The 21,416-nt window shown below is 48.3% G+C and overlaps 1 protein-coding gene and 2 long non-coding RNA genes across 3 annotated transcripts in view; all 3 read left to right on the top strand.

Moving 5' to 3' along the window:
- Positions 1–21,416, top strand: part of LOC149354127 (uncharacterized) — a 532,700-nt gene that overhangs the window by 321,038 nt on the left and 190,246 nt on the right. The gene's annotated exons all lie outside the window — the stretch shown is intronic.
- Positions 1,890–3,963, top strand: LOC149354129 (uncharacterized). The gene is made up of 2 exons (XR_016291165.1): positions 1,890–2,230; positions 2,285–3,963. It is a non-coding gene; the product is annotated as an uncharacterized LOC149354129 (long non-coding RNA).
- On the top strand, positions 17,232–21,036 carry LOC149354128 (uncharacterized). The gene is made up of 2 exons (XM_089577462.1): positions 17,232–17,354; positions 20,682–21,036. The coding sequence occupies exons 1-2, from the start codon at positions 17,339–17,341 to the stop codon at positions 20,999–21,001; spliced, it is 336 nt and encodes a 111-aa protein (XP_089433588.1). The 5' UTR covers positions 17,232–17,338; the 3' UTR covers positions 21,002–21,036.

Below are 21,416 nucleotides of genomic sequence, written 5' to 3'. Positions count from 1 at the left end.
GGATCTTTGTCATTGCGCTTAGAAGCAACCTCACCTCCAGAGGCTGCTTTATTTAGTTTAACCTTCGGGGGCTGGGGGAGCGTCCACGCAAGGCGTAACCTCGGCTAGGAGAAACAAAGCGCGGGGACGATGGCGACGGGGAACGTGATAGGCGGCTCGGCGATGAGTATTCTTCCCGACGCAAAAACTCCTCGATTTCGGCTGGTCGCTGGCCGGGTCGGGGTCGTGGAGCGTCGTAAGAGAACCCTCGGATGCCCAGTCTTCTGTATGGGCAGTGCCGGAGGACGTGACCGGCTTCGCCACAGTGGAAGCATAGTGGGCGGCGCTGGTCGGCAGTTCTCCACTCGTCGCATTTCCTCGGCTGCGCGCGTCGCTCGTAGGACGGGCGGGTTGGGGCGAGTGGGCGGCGGTCCAACGCAGCTGGCTGAGGGCGATAGGGGCTTGGGTCCCGTCGTCGAGGGGCAGGACGGCGCACAGCTGCGGCGTAAGTCATGGCTGGGGGCTGCAGAGGCTGCGTGGGTGTCGGCGTCACACCCAAGGCCTGTTGAACCTCGTCCCGGATGACGTCAGTGAGCGATGAAATTTGCGGCTGCGTTCCCGTTGGCAGCAATCGTCGGAGCTCCTCTCGCACAACTTGACGTATAACATCCCGCAGGTCATTGCTGTTAGCGGTGTCCAGGCAGCTTGCTGAGAAAATGCGCTGCTGGCGGTCATACTGGCGGGCTCGGGCATCCAGAGTTTTTTCCATCGTGGATGCCTCTTCTACAAATTCCGCGACAGTTTTCGGTGGGTTTCGGACGAGGCCGGCAAAGAGTTGCTCTTTAACTCCTCGCATGAGCAACCTTACTTTTTCTTCTTCCTTCATGTTTGCGTCGGCACGCCGGAAGAGACGCTTCATTTCCTCAGTGTACACAGCAACGGTCTCGTTTGGGTGTTGTATGCGAGACTGTAGCAGCTGCTGGGCTCTCTCCTTTCGCACAACGTTCGTGAAGGTCTTTAGAAGCTGCTCCTTGAAAGTTTCCCAGTTCGTGAGGTTAGCTTCCTCATTCTCAAACCAGACTTTTGCTGGTCCCTCCAAGGCGAAGAAGACGTACCTAAGCTTCGTAGCATCATCCCAGTTGTTGAAGGCAGCCACACGGTCGAACTGTTCCAGCCATTCTTCGGGGTCGGCGCCAGGCGAAGCGTCGAAGGTTGGTGGCACCCGGGGCTGGTGAAGAATGATTGGAGCCGTCGGCTGGGGCAAGCTCATGGTGGACGTTCCTGCTGGCTTTCGTTTCCGGGTAGGGTCAGGCAGAATCCCGAACTCAGGTGCGTCTCCTAGCAGACGTCGGCTTGCGCGGTGGACTGGACTCAGGTCCTGCGGTGAATGACTCGAAGGGCTGGCGTCGCGACTTGCTGGGGGTGTCCGGTACATGGAAGGCTACCCAGCACCTCCACCAGATGTCACGTTGTAGTGACGGCAGTCCAGCGGTCAGGAAGACACCAGAAATACTTGCAAACGAAGCTCTTTATTTGGGCTGACTTGCGCCCGCAAAAGAACTGACTCACTCGGTGGCGGCGTAAGCAACAAGCGTGCTCGTCAATCGTCGAACTACGAATGTCCGCCGCTCCCGGCATCGCTCAATTTAAAGCCGGCAAGGAAACTTCCAGATAACAAGACAAGATCATCTACAGAAATCGAAAAACCTAGATGCAGCCTTTGATGGCTGCGAACAATCGAGATTAGTCTGGTCGCTTCTCGCGCCACGAACAAAAGTGATAACGACCCTTTCCTGCTGCCTTGAGCGTGAACGAACACACACTGCAATGATACGTGGCAATGTGTCATCAAGTACCTCTAGCTATATGGCAACACTTCGTTTTGATACTAATGAATGATTTTGCAGTCAGCGTATTTTACATTTGTACGTAAAACTAGACAATAGTTGAACTTGAGGCTTCAACAATTTCTCATATTTGGAAACGCAATGTCTAGCTCGTTGGAAGATTTCAGTGCACAGCGTTGATTAATGTGCAGGTGATGGTTTGCATCTTATGCAGATGTGGTGGACTACTCTCACCGTGGGGTCTCGTGTGCTCGGGAGCCATGATGCCAGATTCATCTTCGCTCACCCCTCGGCTGGACTGGCTGCCTAGCTGGGTGGTGATACCGGGTTCCTGAACGATTACATGAGGTGTCTGCAAAGGTGTCATGGTCATGGTACGCCATGGTCAAGAGTTCTCTGCAAAGGTCAGCGGAGCTTGCACTGTGCAACACAACATATTCATCCACACTCAGCTGCAGGACCATGACACCACTGGCAGGTGGTGATAACAGAAGGAGCACCAACATCTACAGCAAGGAGGAGGACACAGCACCATTTGGATTCTACCTGACAGACAGGAAGTGCATGATCAGCAGCTGCTTTCGAGAATTGCACTCACTGCCGTGATTGTCACGTGTAGCTATGCCACAAGTAATCAGCATACATTTGCTCTGCTTCAAGTTTGATAGCATACTGCCAGGAAGCTGATGAAGTCTTCATCATTTTGGTGCTGTTCTTTGAATAGGACCATATTGGTGATATCCATGACAGTAGAAATCATTTTTGTCTGGTGCTGCAGTTTTGTGTGAGTCAGGAAGTGCCCCAAGTGTTTTCAGCCTACCGTCTGCCAACTTGCTGAGTGCATGCTTCAACACATGCTTTGGTGATTGTGAAGAAGTGCCATCCCTTCGTGTGGTGCCTCCCTACGTGTTCTGCTTGTACACAACGCACATTTTATTTGGTGCTTAAGTTCAGTGAAGGACAGGAAAGCACCAAAATGTTTTCCTTCTAGCACCAGGGTGTTCACTGCACATGCATTCACCAGTGCTTATCTGTTTGCTTTGGTGTTTGTTGAGAGCCAGCAGTCCACAACATCCTCAACATACAGCATGGTCGCTATGCCTCTAGTCATTTACAACATCTGTTCTTCAGGGTGCAACATGCCTTGTGTGGCACTGTTTGTGTGATAAGATCGCAACATGCTTTGTCTCATGGCATCTGGTTGCCTCTGTGTGCTTGCTTTCGACTGCCTCTTTCACATGCTGGAAGTAGCTATACAGCAGTGAACTATTTTTCCTGAAGGAGAAGTCACGTAATTGTTTCATGGTCATTTTCCCAGATGAAAATGCAAGGCCTGGCCAGCGTCTTCACACGTCTACCCATTCCCATCTTCTAGCTCAAATTTGTACCTGTGACGAAAACCTAGAAATTGTACATTATTTCAGTTGAAGGTAAATGGAGGTATAAATTATGCAGCTGGACGTAATTTGTGTTTCAATAATAAAGCTCCAAATGGCATTTTGTAGCTGGAAGGGCATAATCCGGTTCAATAATTCTACTGGAAATGGATCATAATAGTCGTAGTAGTAGTAGTAAACTTTGTTGATCTTTCTGGGTTACTCAGGCGGTCTTCCCAGGTTTGGGATCTTTTTCTCTTTCCAGGATTTGTGGTCTGTGTTCTTTTTCTGTGCTGGGCCATCAACCTTGAATGCATGCATTGGAAGATCACTGCCCTCCTTTCCTCCCAGTGAAACTCTGTTAGATCCCATTTTCATTGACATGTTCCCTTGCGTTTTGCTTCATGCAAATTGGGGATGCTGTTTGGTCATTTTATGAAAAATCCGAGACAACCTGCTCACCCCCTGAACCCTTAGTGTGACTGGACCATATCAGTGTACATGCTGCCATTTTTCTGTTTAGCAAAGGCGACTGCTAGCTACTTAAGTTTGCGAACTAGGCAACACTAATGTGCATGTATACTACCGTCAAACGGTTATGAAAGACGGGCCTGTCCCAAAAAAATTCTTATCTGTGTAGATGAGACACATTCGTCAATGTGTATTGTTGCACTAGGTAATGATTTGCAGTTAGGCTGCATAATTAATTCTAGGATGCATGAAGTTCAGTGATGGAAATAAATTATTTTGCCAATAATGGCTTCCACAAACTTCTCACTCTGCATGTAAAAGACACCTCACTTTTTTTGAGCAAATTGCAACACCTAAGAGGCAATGCAACTTGTCTCGCTCCCCAGAAATGTAGGGGCACACTTAAGCCCAGCATTCATGGGTATGACACGACAGTGTTTATGGCTCCCTACAGTGGCTTCTCTTCACACACACAGTCACTGTTCTTCATTCGTGTTCACACATTTATCACAGTTGCTTCAACACAGGTTCCTAATTCTTGTCTTTGAACTCTTCCACACTGCAGTTCACCTACATAATGTTATTGTAATTAGTTTCTCACTAATTGGCACATCTCTAGTTCACTGCAGTAATTACAATGCTAGGCTTCAAATTAAGCCAACAGCACCCGCGCATCACTCCCTCCCACTTTGTACCTCAGTAAAGTCAATGTGCCTGCACGGCCTAGTTGGTAGCGTGCCTGGCTGGCAATCCAGGGGTCATGGGTTTCAAGGCAGACAGAAATTTATTAATTTTCTGTACGTAAAATCTATTATTTTATAAAGTGAAGTAGTTTCAGACATGTGCTGACGTTTGGATTCAGATTACAAATCCTCTTTTCAGTGACTTTCACTGCGGACATCGACGCGTGAAGCTTGTTTTTTGACACAATGCCGGTTGGATAACACTGGGTCTTCTGCAGAATCGCAGCCTCTCTCCTTGACAGTGGTGTGTGCAAGCTTTCCGTACCTTTCTTTTCTGGTTGCACATGGCACCCAATAACTTCTTAGCACTAATTGTGATGCCATCACATACCATACAGCACTAATAATATTACTTGGTGGTAGTCAGAAAAAAAAATTATTCTTATAGTGTGAAAAAAGAATAGCAGCCTGTTTCCACCTGACTTGGTTTGGTTTCACACTTCTGCTTGAACTTAAAGAGAAATTAGCCAGCAAAGCTGTACAAGACGGTAATTTTTCATGGGGCTTAAATTTTATGCACAGGCACTTGCAATGACTCCAATTTCATCAACATTTTGCTACCTGTTATATCATTATATTGGTGATGAATAGTTCCGGTTCATTAATTTAACACTCTCCTCATGGAAACTCTGAGTCAAACTTGCTTACCATTTTTCAAGCTGCCTTAATCATGCTCAAAAAAACAATTTACCCTCCATGCGCACACACCACTAGGCATTTTAAGTGTTCTATTTTTTTTTCATGCAGTAGAGTGTAGTACATACATAGAAGGGAGAAATCTCCAACCTGTCACTTATGCTCAAGCACCAGAGCGTAATTTTAAATGCACCTATCAGGCTTGCCCAAACAAACCAAAACCTCCTTTCCAAGGGATGGAATCACAGGAGCAATGGGAGGCTGCTCTGTGCATTGCATCATGGTCTGGGCCTTGAAGGTCGCCGCAGCCAAACAGTGCCTGGTCACCTAGAGTGGCCTGAGGGCCGTCGCCAACCTGTTCAACACCCCTTCAGCCACCCTCACCTGATCCACTGAAGTGGGACTAATAAAGTTATTGCCAACCAAGGGCTCCTTCCTGCCAACGCGCTTCACCACAGTAATTTTGAACTGCTTCATTGAACAAATAATCTCTGAGCTGTACACAAGCTTTGTTCTCAGTAAGCCCTTTGTTATTGGAATGTGGTAATCTACTTTTGCAGAGCAACTTCGATTGGTCCTCAGTGTCCTTTCAGACATTTGCCGACATTTCAGCACCTACATCTGGTATGGTGCCCTTCACTGAACTGTAGATGTCATATTTTGAGTGTAGATAGAGGGTTGTCTATTTTAGTTCACAGTAAAGGAAACTACTTTGAGAGTGAACGCATTTCATTGAGCATTACTCTCCTGTAGTGCACAATAGTGGCATCACAGGGTCTTTATTGCATCAGTGTATGGTGTAAATGTTGCCTAACAGCATTGTGATTCACCACTCAAAGAGAACCAACAATGGCCCTGATATGTATGTGGTCAGGAGTGTGCACAGAGGGAAAGTCATGCACTTGCACATCAGGCTAGAAACATGACTGAGGCCTCTTGTAGATTGCTCGTGGAGTGCACAGGGCTTGCCAAAACCAATCCACATCATCCAGTGTTATCATGCTGCATTAATGGACCTTCTGCCAGAATACCACTGCTTGTCTGTGATGCTGCCTCCCTCAAATACTGTGGGCCATGTTAGCCTTGCATTTATTGCCCCCTTTGTGTGTTATCTTGCTGCTGTGCATGCTTGTGCTTTTCTTGTTGTGTTGCTGTTCTTCCTTCTTAACTCACCATTGTTTTTATTCTCCTTCAGCTCCTAGCTTGACCTGACACCGAGGCATGTTCAGGCTTAATATGACATGTGCACTAGATAATACGCGTGTATGTGCATCCTATGATAATAACTTGCATGCACGTTAAAGAACCCCAGGTGGCCGAAATTTCCGGAGCCCTTCACTACGGCGTCCCTCATAGCCTGAGTTGCTTTGGGACATTAAACCCCAATAAACCAAACCAATAACTTGCATGAAGCAAATAAAGCAAGTGTCTTGCACACTGCATTAGCTGTTTGTAATGTGGCATCACCCTCCACTTTCACTATCCTCTTCTATATTCGTCCCACTCCCCAATGTTGAGTAGCATATGTGAAGATATCTTTTTCCAGCCGACTTCACCTCTCTTGGCATCACACGTTGCCCTCTTACAAGGAATCTTGCTGCATTGAAAGGAGCTGCCTGGTGCTGCTGTAGATGCATTACTGTTGTCCTGCAGCAAAGGAATTGTAGGGATGGGCATGGCAAATTTTGTTTCACCTCTCACATTTTGGTGCGTACTTGCATCACACGAGTGGTGTAGCTGCCTATATGCCCTTGGTAAGTGCTGTGTGCTCATTGTTAGACAGAATTAAAGAGATTGAGGGCCTTTTCAAACATTGAAATTAAATAGCATTATTGAGAGCCTTTTTTTATTTGAATGAAATAATGTACCTGCCACTCTACGCCATGCATTCGTGAGGTGCTTTTATATAAAGTCCGTGAAGTCTGCTTGCAGGCAGACTTAGTTAATGTTCACAAAGCAAAAGATGAGTGCCATGTCCTATTGAGATTAAGTGAAACGCCAACACTGTGAAATACATGGTTCTGTTGACAGTGTCTGTTTTTCTTTAAGTACTGGCGGGAAACAATATCTCCCTATTTTGCTTTCGCATTTGACGCTTTTGATAATAAGAAGTACGCGCTCATAGCGTTGCACTTGACGCGATTCGCAGTCGCGTTTCGTGCGCGGCCGCTTGCAAACGTAACCAAGGGTAGCGTTAAGTTCTAAGCACCTGAAGAAGTGACGCGGTGAGGTAAAGCTTTCCAACGCCACTGACGCGTTGAGGTTACGATCGAGAGCCAGCCGTTTCTCCACCAATTCCTCTCCCCGTGACGCTGATCGCATCTCACAAGTGCGGAGACGCGACGCGCTGCGCGATGGCTTCGGGCAATAAGCGGCCGCTCTTATTTCCGTGACGACCGGCCACAGGGTCTTTAGCGTCGCATTCAGCACCATCACTCAGCTAATGTGTGCGGCGAGTACGCCGAGACCGCCGCCGCAACGCATTTCACCGTCCATCTCGACGGCGCTACTGTGCTAACTCACCTTCGTGCCGCAACTCGGCGGTGTTTTTTGTACTTGGCGCCAAGTAGCAGACGACACTGTTTATTTTTTTGTCATACTTTTTTCTTTATTCTTCAATGTCGTCATCCTATTCTGCGTTTACGTAACTTGGCACCGCCCCGATTCACACGTCACGGGTACGCCCCGCTCATGGCGGATTGGCGAATATCGAGAATCGGGCCCCCATATGCGAGCAGCAGACAACGGAGCATCGTGGGGCAGTTTAGTGCGCGTGAAGGCGTGCGGCGTATTTGTTCGTGCGGGCACACCGCATTTTTTTTCGTCTTTCTTGACCTTCGACGCAGAACTCCTCCTGTTTATGACGGCGGCAAGGTGAGAAATGTTTATTTGTGGAAGTACGCTGCATTGCAAGCAATTTAGGCGGCCGCGCCGGCCGCCGTTGCCTGTCTGCAGTACGTGAAGCGGCGCGCTCGCTCTGTGGCCAGCCGGCTGTTGTTCATGGCATTCTTGCATTTAGTGACAAAGTTAAGGAAGGAAGGAATGTTTTGTTTTTGCAAAAGTACGCTACATTTCAAGCACTTTATGCAAAATTACGCTGCATTTCGAGCACTCTAGCTTAGTACGCCGGCGCAGCAGTAAAGGGCGCGCGCACGCTGTGTCATGCTACGCCGTGGGCGGGAGCGGCAGGAGGAATGATGCTGCTTGATGCATCCTCGCCGGTCGGTGCGTAGAAACAAAAAAACTGCGCACGGCCTGTGGCCCGACGCGCTCTGCCTAGCGGTTAGTTTTGCTTGGTTTCGCGCTTTCTCGGGACGTGACGTTTTTGTATGGCCCCCGACAATATGTAACTTCTTCTGGGTGACATTTGTCGGTGTAAGGTTAAAATGTACTATCGGGCCGGAATGAAACGCGAACACGGGAACGCGTGGCCTGCGGCTAATTTTGGTACAGTGCGCGCCGTCTAGCAGCGTCCGCGATAAGCTGCTGACGTGTGCACTGGGTTGGTGGCTTCTTCCCTATGCAGCCAATTGCTCGACTTGCCGAGTTTGGCAATCCCCGTCTAGCACCGGCATGGCCCCAGCCACATCGCTTTGAATCCGACGTCATGACTCCGGTCCCGGCTAGCAGGATGACGATGTGGTTTTTGCTCCTCCTAACTACCGCGTTACTTCTCAGTGCAATGATGAAGTTTGACTGCCCAATGAGGTCGGTTATGATTGTGCAAGCGATATCTACTTCGGCAGGATGTCGAAGGCTCAGGTCGATCTTTCTTGTGTGTATGCGTAAAAAAAAAATGCAACAATTTTAGTTAAACGTTCTGAAATGTCGCAGAGGCTATGACGGATGCCGTAGTAGAGGGCTAATTTTAATTTAGACCACTTAGGTTTCTTTAAAGTGCGCTTACATCGCACAGAGTACGGGCGGTTTTGTATCTTGTCTTAATTTACATACGACCGTCGCCACCTGGATCAAGCCCGCGACATTGGAATTAAAAGCCACTTGCCAAAGCCACTGAGGTGCCGTAAAAAAAAAAAGTTTCCCAATTTAATTTAGTTTTTATTGACTCTTAATTAATTAATTCACTCTTTTATTCACAGCACAACTGAAATTGCACAAGCAAGTGAATTGCACAAATATTGCACAAATGAAGTTTTACTGAAATGTATGTGATGCAAAAATTAAACACAGACATCACGCCGAAGCGGCCGTCACTAGCACGTTCATGACAGAGGTCATCGGGCAGTCTAATGGCCGAGAGATCGCGCTGAGAGATAACGCGGTCATCAAAGAAAGAGAAAACCGCAACGTCATCCCGCTCGCCGAGATCGTGGACTGGCGAGTGTTGGTATCGAGGAAACACGGCTAGCGCCATGCTGGAGCTAGACGGGGATTGCCAAACCGCGGCAAGTCGAGCGAAGGCTGCACTTCTAGGCACAAAAGCTGCACACAGGGCGGCTGGGGAAGAAGCCACCAACCCAGTGCACACGTCAGCAGCTTATCGCGGACGCTGCTAGACGGCGCGCGCTGTACCAAAATTAGCCACAGGCCACGCGTTCCCGTGTTCGCGTTTCATTCCGGCGCGATAGTACTTTTTTGAAAGTGGGCGAACGGCGAAGACGACCGTTCCCGCGCAGCAAGTACGGGACCGTAGTTTTCAAGACTGGTGGAAAAAGATGACGCACGAAAAGCTCAAAAACCTTACTCTTGTAGTACGTATGTATGTACCATCGAGGACAAAATTTTGCGGGACGTCGGAGCGGCGTCTTCAAGCTGCCTCTGCGCCACTACGCGGCGCAGTGGCCGCGTCGAGGCTTTGATGGCCGATGATTAGGCGCATGCGCGTCCTATATTCCTCCGCTTGCCTGTCTGATAGCTCGTTTCGCGTGAGTAACTGGTTTTGCTGAGCTTGGCCGCGGGCGGCCGCTTTTCGCCGCTTGCGCTCGTCAGCCGCCGCATGGCCGCCGTAGTCGGCGCGCTGCCCGGCGACAGCGATGACGGTGCGCATTCACGGCGCCCGTCGCATTAATGTAACTTTTTTTTTTAAGGAGAGGCTGTCTGAGCCGCAAGTCAATGAGAGGGCTCAGACCTGTATAGTGACAATCGACGGACCCTTGCCTTGTTAAGCGAACAATATTGAGAACGTGTCCTGCCCTGCGTCCTTGGCGGACTATTGTGGGTTAAATGCTTTCTATTTCAGCGGGACAGAGGTCCTGCGCACACTTCGAAGAGAGTCAGGGTTGCTCTTGGAAGTCGTGGTGTGCGGCAGCTAGCACGGTCACCGGAAGGCCAGACGGACACCATAGAAAATGCATGGGGATTAATAAAAGCTTACCATTTGAGGTCGCACTTTGGGAATGCCAACCAACGTGGATAATTAACAGGCGGCCATCAAGACAGTAGGAAAGGCTTCGTGCTTTACAGGTCTTTATACAAATAGATGCTGCGGCGTTTCATAAGCGTGACTTCTGCGATGGACTCCTGGATTGCGGTTTTGTTTATGTCCACTTTTTTTTTCTTTTATGGCAATAAATTTGTTGTGAAAGAACTCCCACCTTTGCACATTACAGGGACAGAATATTTATGAAGTGGTTACGATGCACGCTCGCCGTTAAGGTGCGTCAGAAAGTGGTTCTAACACGCAGAACAAATCCGTCCTCCAACGTAGGCACGAAGTTACAAACGATTCGTTAAATGAAGGAAAAAAACAGCGCTTTATTTCTCTCCATAAGGAAAAAGTTACATAAATGCGACGGGCGCAGCGGGGCGCGGCGTACGCTAACATTCAAACGGCGCGCCCCTGAAACCGGAACCGGAAGTCGCCCCAGGCAGCGAGGCGCAGCGCATGCAGACATTCAAACTGCGCGCCTGAAACCGAAACCGGACGTTATGAGACTCCGCCCGCTTGGTGCGCTGCAGTCAAATGGGCCGCTGGGCCCTATGGGAGTGTCCGCTCTTTACCAATATCTTTCTCTATGGTTAGCCTGCGAGCAAACGTGCGCGGTGGGTTCGCGACGAGAGCAACAAAAAAACATGCGGCTAGGATTGTGGACTTAACTATATAGCTGCGCTCTGCCATTGAAAGGCGGAAAGTTGACGCCACCGAGAGGCGTTTCTCAGCGTAGCAACTAGCGTGCTCGGCGGTCGTCGAACAGAATGCCCGCCGCTGTCGGCCGTGCTCTTTTTAAAGCCGATAGCGAATCTTCGAGATAAAGCTTTAGAAGTTACTAGAACATTCTGGCACAAACTGGAGTCGGCTCCGTCCGGATGCGATCCATCGAGATAATTCTAGGCGCGTCTTGCGTCACAAACGAAGCGATAAAGCGGAGTGCCGGCAGCCTTGAAGCATGAACAAATAAACACAACAAACTCTTCAAAGACTCGCGGCAATATATATACATATATATATAGTAACCAAGCTTGTAAAAAAATCAGGATGGTCCCTAGCCAAGTGAGACAAACTGATGGTTCTTGACAGTCGCGTGTCCTAGTCTGCGGTATTTTTTTAATTATGCAAACGTAATTAATTAGCAAAGAATAAATAGCTAACTATTTAATTATTGCCTTCAGGAGGAAAGTGTCAATGCAGGAATTGTAGGTCGCATAGAAAAATAACCGTTGCCGTGTTTGCAACCAAGTCCCACTGATACAGCTTCTTTTATTTGCCTTAAAAGAAAGCCCGCGAAATACAAAAAGAACCACGTGATAGGGAAGCAGTTTCAGTGCTCTCAAACGACTGGTCAAGCAATGACATCCGCTTACCTTTGCAACGCTGTCCCAAACAGGGTTCGACGTTTTGAGGTGGTGGGGGGATATGCGCCAGGAACTGCTTATGCGTTATGGAAAGTAAGCGGGCGCTGGTTTTCAAGGAAGTGAAGCGCGGCTCGCATGCAGCGGTTTTTCACGCGAAACTTCGCCTCAATTGATAGGCCGGGCCGCCGAACTTGCACCGTCACACCCTGAAGAAGCGGTGCCCATGCGAGAGTTGCTGGCGTATATTCCGCAACCATCGCAAAACGTCGAACCCTGCTCGGGACAGCATTGCAAAGATAAGCGGATGTCGTTGCTTGACCGGTAGTTCGGGAGCGCTGAAACTGCTTCCCTACCACGTGGTTCTTTTTGTATTTCGCGGGCTTTATTTTAAGGCAAATAAAAGAAGCTGTAGCAGTGGTACTTGGTTGCAAACACGGCAAACGGTTATTTCTCTATGGGGTCTAAAATCCTGCATTCACACTTTCTTCCTAAAGGAAATAATTGAAAAGTTAGCTAATTAGTCTGTGCTAATTAATTACGTTTGCATAATAAAAAAATACCGCAGACAAGGACACGCGACTGGCAACAGCCCTCAGTTGGTCTCACTTGGCTAGGGCGCTTCGTCTTTTTTAAGCTTGGTTACATTTAGCTGGGACGCCCTGTATATATATCATTTCTGTACATAACCATGAGAATAAATAGCATAAAAGAAAAAAAAACCGCAGCGCTGGCGTCGAGGTAGTCTCCCTCGCGTGAAAGGAGACTGGGTTCGAATCCCAGCGCTAATTCTTCACCGGGTTTAAATTAAAAAAAAATACAGAATTGCACTTACATCTGCTTAAGAGCGGAAATGCGTGAACATTTCCCTGTCCCCTTTTTCTCCTTCCATTCTTTTGCATTTCGTATTTTTGTTTTTTAATTCTATTTTTTGTATTTTTTTATATTTAAAATTTTTGCTTAGAGATCACTGCGGCGGACCGCTTTCGATCAATGTGAAGGCAAAATGCCCACATACTGTACGACGCAATTGCTATTCTGACGTCCAAGTACTATATTGACGTCCATGGCTATGGCCACGTCTAAGTGGGTTTTTAGCATTAAAATAATTAATTGCTCCACATAAACCAAATCTGCAATTTCTTGAGATTTCTTCACCCACTGCCCAATGCAATAAACTTTTTTTCATTTATCTTTATGGAACGACATGAATGTGCGGACAAATATGCGGAAACTTTTTGATAACACGTACGTACGTAGCCATATAATGCTCGCGAATTAATAAAAAAAAAAATCCGCGTGTCGACAGAATCCCATAACCAGGCCTGAGGTGCAGCCTGATCTCGGTGACCAGAACCGAGGATGCACTACCTCACCACAGCAGGATTTGGACACCCTGGAGTAGTACTTAGCCACAACCTTCTGTAAACAAACCAATTAACCCTCAGCCCTCAGCCTCAGAGGCTGAGAAGCTGGTGACCAAGGCGGTGGTCAGACCTGTGACGCAGCGAAGGTTGCTAAGAATCTCTGGCTCCAGACAGGCCACCATTGGAAACTGAACCTGGCAACGTTTAACGCTCGAACCTTATCCACTCAAGCTAGCCTAGCAGTGCTGTTCGAGGAACTAGTGGGTATGAAATGTTATGTCACGAGGCTTAGTGAGGTTAGGACAGATGAAGCGTATGCAGTACTAAAGCCCGGTACGTACTGTGCTATCATGGATTAGCGAACAGACGATAATTAGTGTGGGATTTCTCCTCAATGAGGATATAGCTGGCAACAAAGAGGAGTTCTGTAGTATTAACAAGAGGGAGGTAGCTATTGTAATTAGGATTAATAAGAGGTACAAGCTAAAGGTGGTGCAGGCCTACACGCCTACATGCAGTCATGATGTCCAGATAGTTGAAACCTTGTATGAAGACACGGAATCAGCAATGACCAAAGCAAAATCACAGTATACTGTAGTGATGGGTGACCTCAATGCGAAGATAGGCAAGAAGCATGCTTGAGACCAGGCGGGAGGTGAATATGGCACAGGTTCTAGGAATAGCAGGGGAGAGTCATTAGTAGAGTTTGGAGAGAGAAATTACGGACCATGAATACATTCTTCCGGAAACGAAAGAACAGGAAGTGGGCGTGGAAGAGCCCCAATTGTGAGACTAGAAATGAAATAGGCTTCATATTCTGCGCTCACCCTGGTATGGCGCAGGATGTGGAGGTCCTGGAAGAGGCGTGTTGTAGCGACCACAGAATGGTAAGGTGTCGAATTGGCTTAGACCTCAGAAGAGAACGGAAGAAATTAGTGAAGCGGAGGCCCATTAACGAGTTAGCGGTAAGAGGGAAAGTCGAGGAATTTGGGATATTGCTGCAGAACAAATATTCGGCTCTAACTGAGGAAGACGATCTTAATGTTGAAAGAGTGAACCATAATCCCTCAGCTATCATTATGGAGAGTGCAGTAGAAGCAGGTGGTACGAAGTTTCGACAGTATACAGCAAGCTGTCACAGGAGACGATAAATCGGTTTAAGAAATGCCAAAGCACGAGGGCATCTAACTCAACTGACAAAAGAGAACTGGCAGAGCTATCAAAGGAAATAAATAATTGCAAGGTAGCCGAAATAAGGAAGTTGATTGGCGGAAGGAAGATTATTTGCAGCTGCACTCTTGTTTCCCTTGACAAAAAATTCAGACTTTCGCCTTGCACTTTCTAACAGTAGGCATAGATGTGTTGCCTTGCCTACGGCGCTTGTCTCGGCACTTAGGTCTGATGCGATTTAGAGAGCTGATATTAGAGTGTCTTTAAAGAGACTGTAGTTTATGATGGAGTGTTGTTGTTTTTGGGAAATCGTTAACTTGCATACAGGATTGAAACTAATCTGTAGACGATCACTGTTTCTGCACTGTCAACAGGGGACGAAGACGTAGCAGACGCTCCTGGAGAGGAAATGTTGAGTCTAATGTAGAGCGGCATTGACCACAGACAATTGTATGAAATCCTGAATTGTTGTAGACAACGTGTTGTCGTCAGGAACCCCACCAAATAATCTGGAGCTGAAGCTACCTGTTTTTGAACCTCCACGTCACATGATGCGAATCGAAGTCTCCAAGTAATAAAACCCCAGATCGGCAACTACACATGAGTGAGTCAGGGGGCCAAGTGTCATAGACACCTGATGGGAAATATACTTTAGCTATAGTAAATGGATGTTGACCTGGGATACTGATATCAACCAGAATGATTTGAACTGATTTTCCGCATAGTGAAAAAAAAGGCATGCCCCCGTGACAAAACTTTGAAGAAATTAGCACTAACTACTCTCCCCATCGTGATGACCGGTAAAGCCGGAACGAATGGTAATGTCTGAGATGATAACTGAAATCTTTAGACAGCCATGTTTCCTGTAACGCAGTTAAATCCCGAAGAAGCTGATCGCAAAGACGTTTGAAAAATGTTGAAGCTCAGGATATAAAACGACAATTCCACTGGATTACACTTAACGACCTATCTCAGCGGGTGTGCCACAACGGCCACTGCCTTTCCTAGAATCCTGGTCTCGGGATTTTGACTAGCGCGGGTTTTATTTGACTTCGACTCGGAAAAAGATGGCCCTGCAAAACTAAAAGGAGACCCACTGCGTTTCTGAGCGTGAATATCCGATTCCATATCAAAAGAGGCAATAAAGGATACGTCCATAGCGCTGTCATGTAGAGAAACCTCAGTAGTCGTTGGTCGCTGATAATGACTTTGGCCCTGTGGGGCGCAATGGCTGGGCACAGAAGGTGAAGGAGCTTCCGAAGCCAAAGAAGACAAGAGCGGAGCAGTGGGCACTTGCAGCAGATTAGACATCTGATGACCTGGGAAATGCACGTTATGGTTTCCATAGCGCGTTCCATTGTATCATAGCTTTTACAATGCCGCTGTGATTGCCTGCGGCCAACTGGCATTCATTATGGAAGGGCATTTGGGCGCCACACTAGATCCGCCTGAGGCTCTTTGTTTGACAGCGGCAAAAGCTTCTCGCCGTGTGCAAAGACGCTTAATTGTCGCTTAGTTAAAGCACATGAACTCTTTGAGCTCGTGCATGACAGTCAGGCGGGTTAGCAGAGTAGGCACCTCTACACAAACAGCATTCCTCTTGTTATTTGGGACATTCCCCCTACCATGACTTTCCCAACATGCACAGCAACGTAAGACCGATTTACAGGCTTTGCCATTGTGGCTAATCTCCAGCGGTTCTCACACTGAAGGGGCCGATAGTTAAATGCATCTACTCAAAAGACGAGTGGCGAGAGTTTTATCCCTGAAGAGCACGATATTCCTACAAATGTGTATGACGGACTCTGTAGGAATCTTTACTCCGTCGACCATTTTGCGGCATCGATGTACAGCAATCACACCTGCAGAACAGCGGTTCTGAAGCATTTTCAAAGAGCTCCATTGAGAGTCGACCCCACGGACTGAGCCCTTGGGAAACGTAGATGAGGCGGTATGAATACGCTCGACGGGTGGTTGACGAAGGAGGTACAGTTCAACAGATTGTCACGACCCAACTTGAGACCCGCGATGATAACGGTGGCGGATTCAATAGCGGAAATTTCGAAAGGTCGTTTGACCCCAAGATGACCCCACCAAAAAGAATGACTAGCTGGGAAATGGTCGATGGAGCTCTTCCCACGCTCGGCTCGTTGCCAACGACCTACCCTTCTAGAAGCGACCGACTATACGACAAGGGAAGAAAGGAATTCACTTCGTCTGAGAAGACCCGGAACGAATCAGAGGAAGCCAGAGCAGCTGCGGCCGCGGCGCCATCATGCCCCACTTGTGTTCGATGGACACGAGCTGCTAACAGTATGGTTGCATCGCAGTGCGAAAGAGCTGCAGACTTACGTTTCCTCCTCGCCAGTTCCCACGGGTGGACTCTTCAACAGGCGTCTTCGTTTGCTGTGTTGTGTAGTGCCGATCTTTGTGTCGCGATGAATTGCCGCATGGTGAAAGGGCGGAGCCTTGGGCTATTTAACCTGCGCCCAAAGTGAGCTCGAAGGCTCTGAACCTTGGGTAATAGGTCCATCCAGTGGCTCTGAACCTTGGGTAATAGGTTCACTGGCTCTGAACCTTGGGTAATAGGTTCATCCAGTGGCTCTCGGCCTTGGGTAACAGGCTCATCCAGTCGCTCGACGCTTTGAACTCTTAATTTTTGTTTCTTTGCTTTTCTGCCTTTCATTATGTAAATAAGTGTCTTAAAAAAGTGCCATTAAACCTGCTTGTTTTCGTATCCCCAAACTACGAAGCTTCAGACCATTCCTCAACCTATACGAGCCCCTAAGGATGCTGGAACCCGAGCCTCAATAACTATCCATGGTAAAACCATGGATAGTTATCCATGGTAAAACCATGATAAAACCTCAATAACTGGTTGGTAGCGGTGGGATTCGAAGCCTGAGATACGAAGACCTAACAACTGTGGATCAGCGATGGGGATCTGAGGCTACAAGCGGCAACAACGGTCGGCCAGCGAGTGTGTAGCTTCTCGGAACATGATCACGTGTGTGGGTGAGTGCTTGGCTTTTCCTCTGATGTGGACCAGGTTCTAAAAGAGGGTTAAAATTTAGAACTGGTAGACACCTGTGCTTAAATCCTAGAGGTTTGGTATCTTTGCATAGTTGTTTTGGAAATAGCTCAGACTCAGAACTATCATGGACCTACAGAAACTGCAGAAGCCGGACCTGTTGCTGTTGTGTGAGGAATTGGGGATTGAGACAAGGGGTTTGGCACGAAAACCCGTGATAATTCAGGCAATTACTGATTTGGGGGCAGATGACGAGGAGCTCAGTGAAGCTTAGAGCCTCATCGAACAAAAAAAGGAAGAGCAGCTCAGACAGCAGAAAGAGCAGCTCAGACAGCAAAAAAAGCAGGAAAAAGAGCAGCTCAGACAGCAGGAAGAACGAGAAAGAGGAAAAGTGGCGTCAGCGCGAACGTGAGAATGAAGCAAAATTACTGAAGCTAAAGGCTGAGCTCAGTAAGTTAGATATGGGGTTGAGGGAGAGGTCGGGCAGTTGTCCCAAGCAAGTGGTACCTCTTCTCAACAAGGAGGCAGGCGAGAAGTGTGAAACTATTCCGCAGAAAAGCCTCCGCGTGGAGAAAGAACAGGAAAAGCGAAACCTTTGCGAGGAAAAAGAAAGGTGTGACACGCTTACTGTTAGCCCTGAGACAGATAGCGCGTTGGCAGATAAGACAGAGGTCCCGCGCCAGAAAGAATGCAGTGAGGTTCGGTGTGAAAAAAATGACAGAGCCAGAGAAGGGACACCGCTGGTGCAGCTGGCGAGCACTAGCAGTCAGGAAGTTGAGGCGGTACTAAGCGGCACAAAGAGTGAACGGGATCGCCTGACGGCAGCAGTGAAGCGCCAGGCAAGAGCGCAACGTTCGCTGAAAAGTGCCGTACAGACGAGATTGTTTCTGTTGCCCGGAATGAGGAGGATGCTGTTCCGATAGAAAGCCAGCAGGAAAATGAGCTTTGGTGCTCAGACGGAACCACAGGAGTGAACAATTGGACAGTTGAGCCGCCGCCTAGCACTGTGAGCGAAGCGCAAGTAGCGTCGCTACGCAAGAAAAAACGCGAACGCGACAAGCATTTTAGTAATGCTAGGACAGGTGTACAGTCTTTGTCAAAAGTTTAGAGCCCAGGGGGTTCACTTCTAACCTTTATATTGGGACTCCAGGAGCATTCCTGGAAGTCCTCACTATTGCAGGAGGCAGTACCAGAAATCTTCTCACATTGAGGAAATTTGGAGCGCTAGAGATTCATTAAGAGCGACACAGTGTGGCTCAAAACAAAACCCCCTGAGCTCCAAACTTTTGACAAAGGCTGTACATGATGATGCGAGGGCCGGCAAATTAATTCGGGACGGCACCGCGACAGCTGTTGAGGGAAAGGGAAAATCAACAGTGAAAATTTCCCGAAAGCGGATGGTCCCGATGAAACTCAAGGTGACTGCGCTTGCGGGGCGAAAGCGCTCTTCTCCGTTGAGAGTACAAAGACGGAATTGCCCTTCGACAGGTGACGCATGCGACGTGCCATGGAGAATAGCGCGCGACCGCCACATCTGCAAGTCGCGAAGCGAAGGTCGCACGTATGTTGCCAGATTTTGGAGCTTTCCGATCGCGAGTCGCAAAGTGTCAAGCCAATAAGCGTGCTTTCTGGCGATATCTTGTTTCGATAATGAACCTGAGCGGACCTCACCCATGGTTTCAAAATTCTACTGAGGCGTTTTGGTGTGATAATTGGTGTGATGTAGACGCCCACGCCATGGGCCGCGCAGACGCACGCACTAAAACATACCAGCACCCGAACAGACGGACACGCTCAGACAGCGAAAAATGGAGGAGGGAGCGGCTTCACGAGCACCTTGCTTGGGAAGGCTGGCCGCTTGGAGTTGCACTCCCTCCTATATGTTTTTCCTTCGTGCTTCCAGAAGCCTACACTCCAGCGCCCCCACTTATAGAAGTGGAACGCAGGAGCAGAATGAAGTAGCGACGGCGACACAAAATTCAAAGAGGAAAGGGAGGGCGACAAATGTAAAATCGATATGTACAATATATGCTGTTAACACAAATTTGTCGCATCAAACTGATTGCACGCTATCATTTTTTGTTATCAGCCTGCAAGGAACTATACAGCAATACTAAGTGGGTACGTTCGAAGCGAGGAAGAGGTACTTCTTCGAGCCTCACTGGCCTCCATGCATGGAGAGCAGTGGATGTTAAAGGCTGATCTAGTCGTTCCTCTGTCGCGGAGTTTGCGTCGTTAAAAAATTTGAGTGCGTGATAGCGGCTGGTGCTAGTACTGATGAGAAAACAGTGCCTAAACTTGAAAATGTGCTGACAACGATAGCTTTAGGTCGGGAGACAAGATAAAGTAGAAAAGTAACACGTGTTGTTTCTTCTTCTAAGCACGTGTTAAGATTTATAAGCACACGCGAAAATGTCTAAGTACATTGAGGACCGTTTGCAGAAAAATGGATTCTATTTCAGATTTGTCTTACTTGTTCCTCGCAGCCCACATTCACAAATATCACTATATTGACATGTGTTGAACAGGCTTGAAATATATAGGACCAAAATGGAGAGGACACTTAAAGGTGCACTGAAGAGGAATCTGAACTTGTCTTTTTGCCGCGGGAGCTCGATCTACACGTTCCTAGCATTCTTGGAAACTGCGACTTATTGCCCTGTATGGACGATTTCCCAAATTAAATCGAATTAACGGCCGGCTCCCGCCCTTTTTTTTGAATTCTGCCTCGTACGGTGGGCGGAGTCGACCAACGCGTGGAGTGCCTTTCACCCAGTCCCGTGGCGGCTTGCCGCTCTGCCATCGGCGGAGTAATACGTAGTAGTCCGTAGTAGCAAATAGTCCGCGCGTATTTTTATTTCTGCGCGCTTATTTTGCGGCTATATTATCTGCGAATGAAACTATTTATTCATGGAAACCTAAAAACAAAATAAAGCGAAAGCAAAGCCTCCACGGAGCTGGCTGAAAGGAACTTCACGCGTTGGTCGACTCCGCCCATCGTACGAGGCAGAATTCAAAAAAAAAGGGCGGGAGCCGGACGTTAATTCGATTTAATTAGGAAAATCGGCCATACAGAGAAATAATTTGCAGTTTCTGAGAATGCTAGGAACGTGTAGATCGAGTTCCCGCGGCAAAAAGACAAGTTCAGAATCCTCTTCAGTGCACCTTTAAGCTCCACCTTAAGGATATGACGTGATAGTGTAATGGGTTATTTCCCATAAACTGGTCTTTCTTACATTCATAAATCCCTATTCATCATTCCCCATTCATTCCTAAGTCCCTACTTTACATTCATTAATCCCCATTCCTAGAGCGCAGTGGTGGTCGACGGGCTGACGGCAGGGCCAGACTTGCTGCTGACTCGCAGCCCGGTGGCGGCGGCCACTTTACCTTTCATCCCCTGTGTTTGCTGCCACAGCGTCGGACCGATACGACGAGGCCCTGGCAGAGCTCAGAGATCGGTGGCCGCCCAGGTGACCACGTCGCAGAGCCAGCGCTGTGGCCGGAGTTCCCGGGGCAGCAGGCGAACTCTCCCGACGGGGCCACGCCAACACCGAGGAGTCGGGAGGCCCGGCTGGCCCGGCGGTGCGCGCCGACGTTGCGCGAGCGCGCCAGGGAGGAGCGGTCTTGAAAAATGGCTGCTCGTCGCAAAACAAGGAGCGCTCGGCGTAGTGCCTACGTTCGAATCACCGAATGCTTAAAGAGATGGGCGGGATGCTGTTGTTGTTGTTGTTGTGCCTTGGTGGCATGGCACATACCCACGACGGGGGATTCTAAATATTGGCGCGTACCGGTGCGCACGAACGATTCTTCTTCTTCTTCTTCACCACATGATAATGGCACATACCCACGCGGGGGGACTGGCCAAGGTACGGTGGTCAATCCCTGCGCGTAGTCTTCTTCTTCATCCTCTTCTACTTTCTATTCTTCCTCCTTTCCGTACTGGTTCTTGGGCATGGAATAGAACGGAAGCACCTGGCGGCACTCGCACGAGCGAGCAATTTCCAAAACAAGCCACGCCAAATAACACGGTGTGGAACAGAAAA

Source organism: Amblyomma mixtum, chromosome 3 (assembly GCF_055824585.1).
Source record: "Amblyomma mixtum isolate Tamu chromosome 3, ASM5582458v1, whole genome shotgun sequence".
NCBI classification, from domain to species: Eukaryota; Metazoa; Arthropoda; class Arachnida; order Ixodida; family Ixodidae; genus Amblyomma; species Amblyomma mixtum.
Note: the sequence above shows the minus strand (reverse complement) of the source record. Positions and strands in the feature narration are given on the sequence as shown.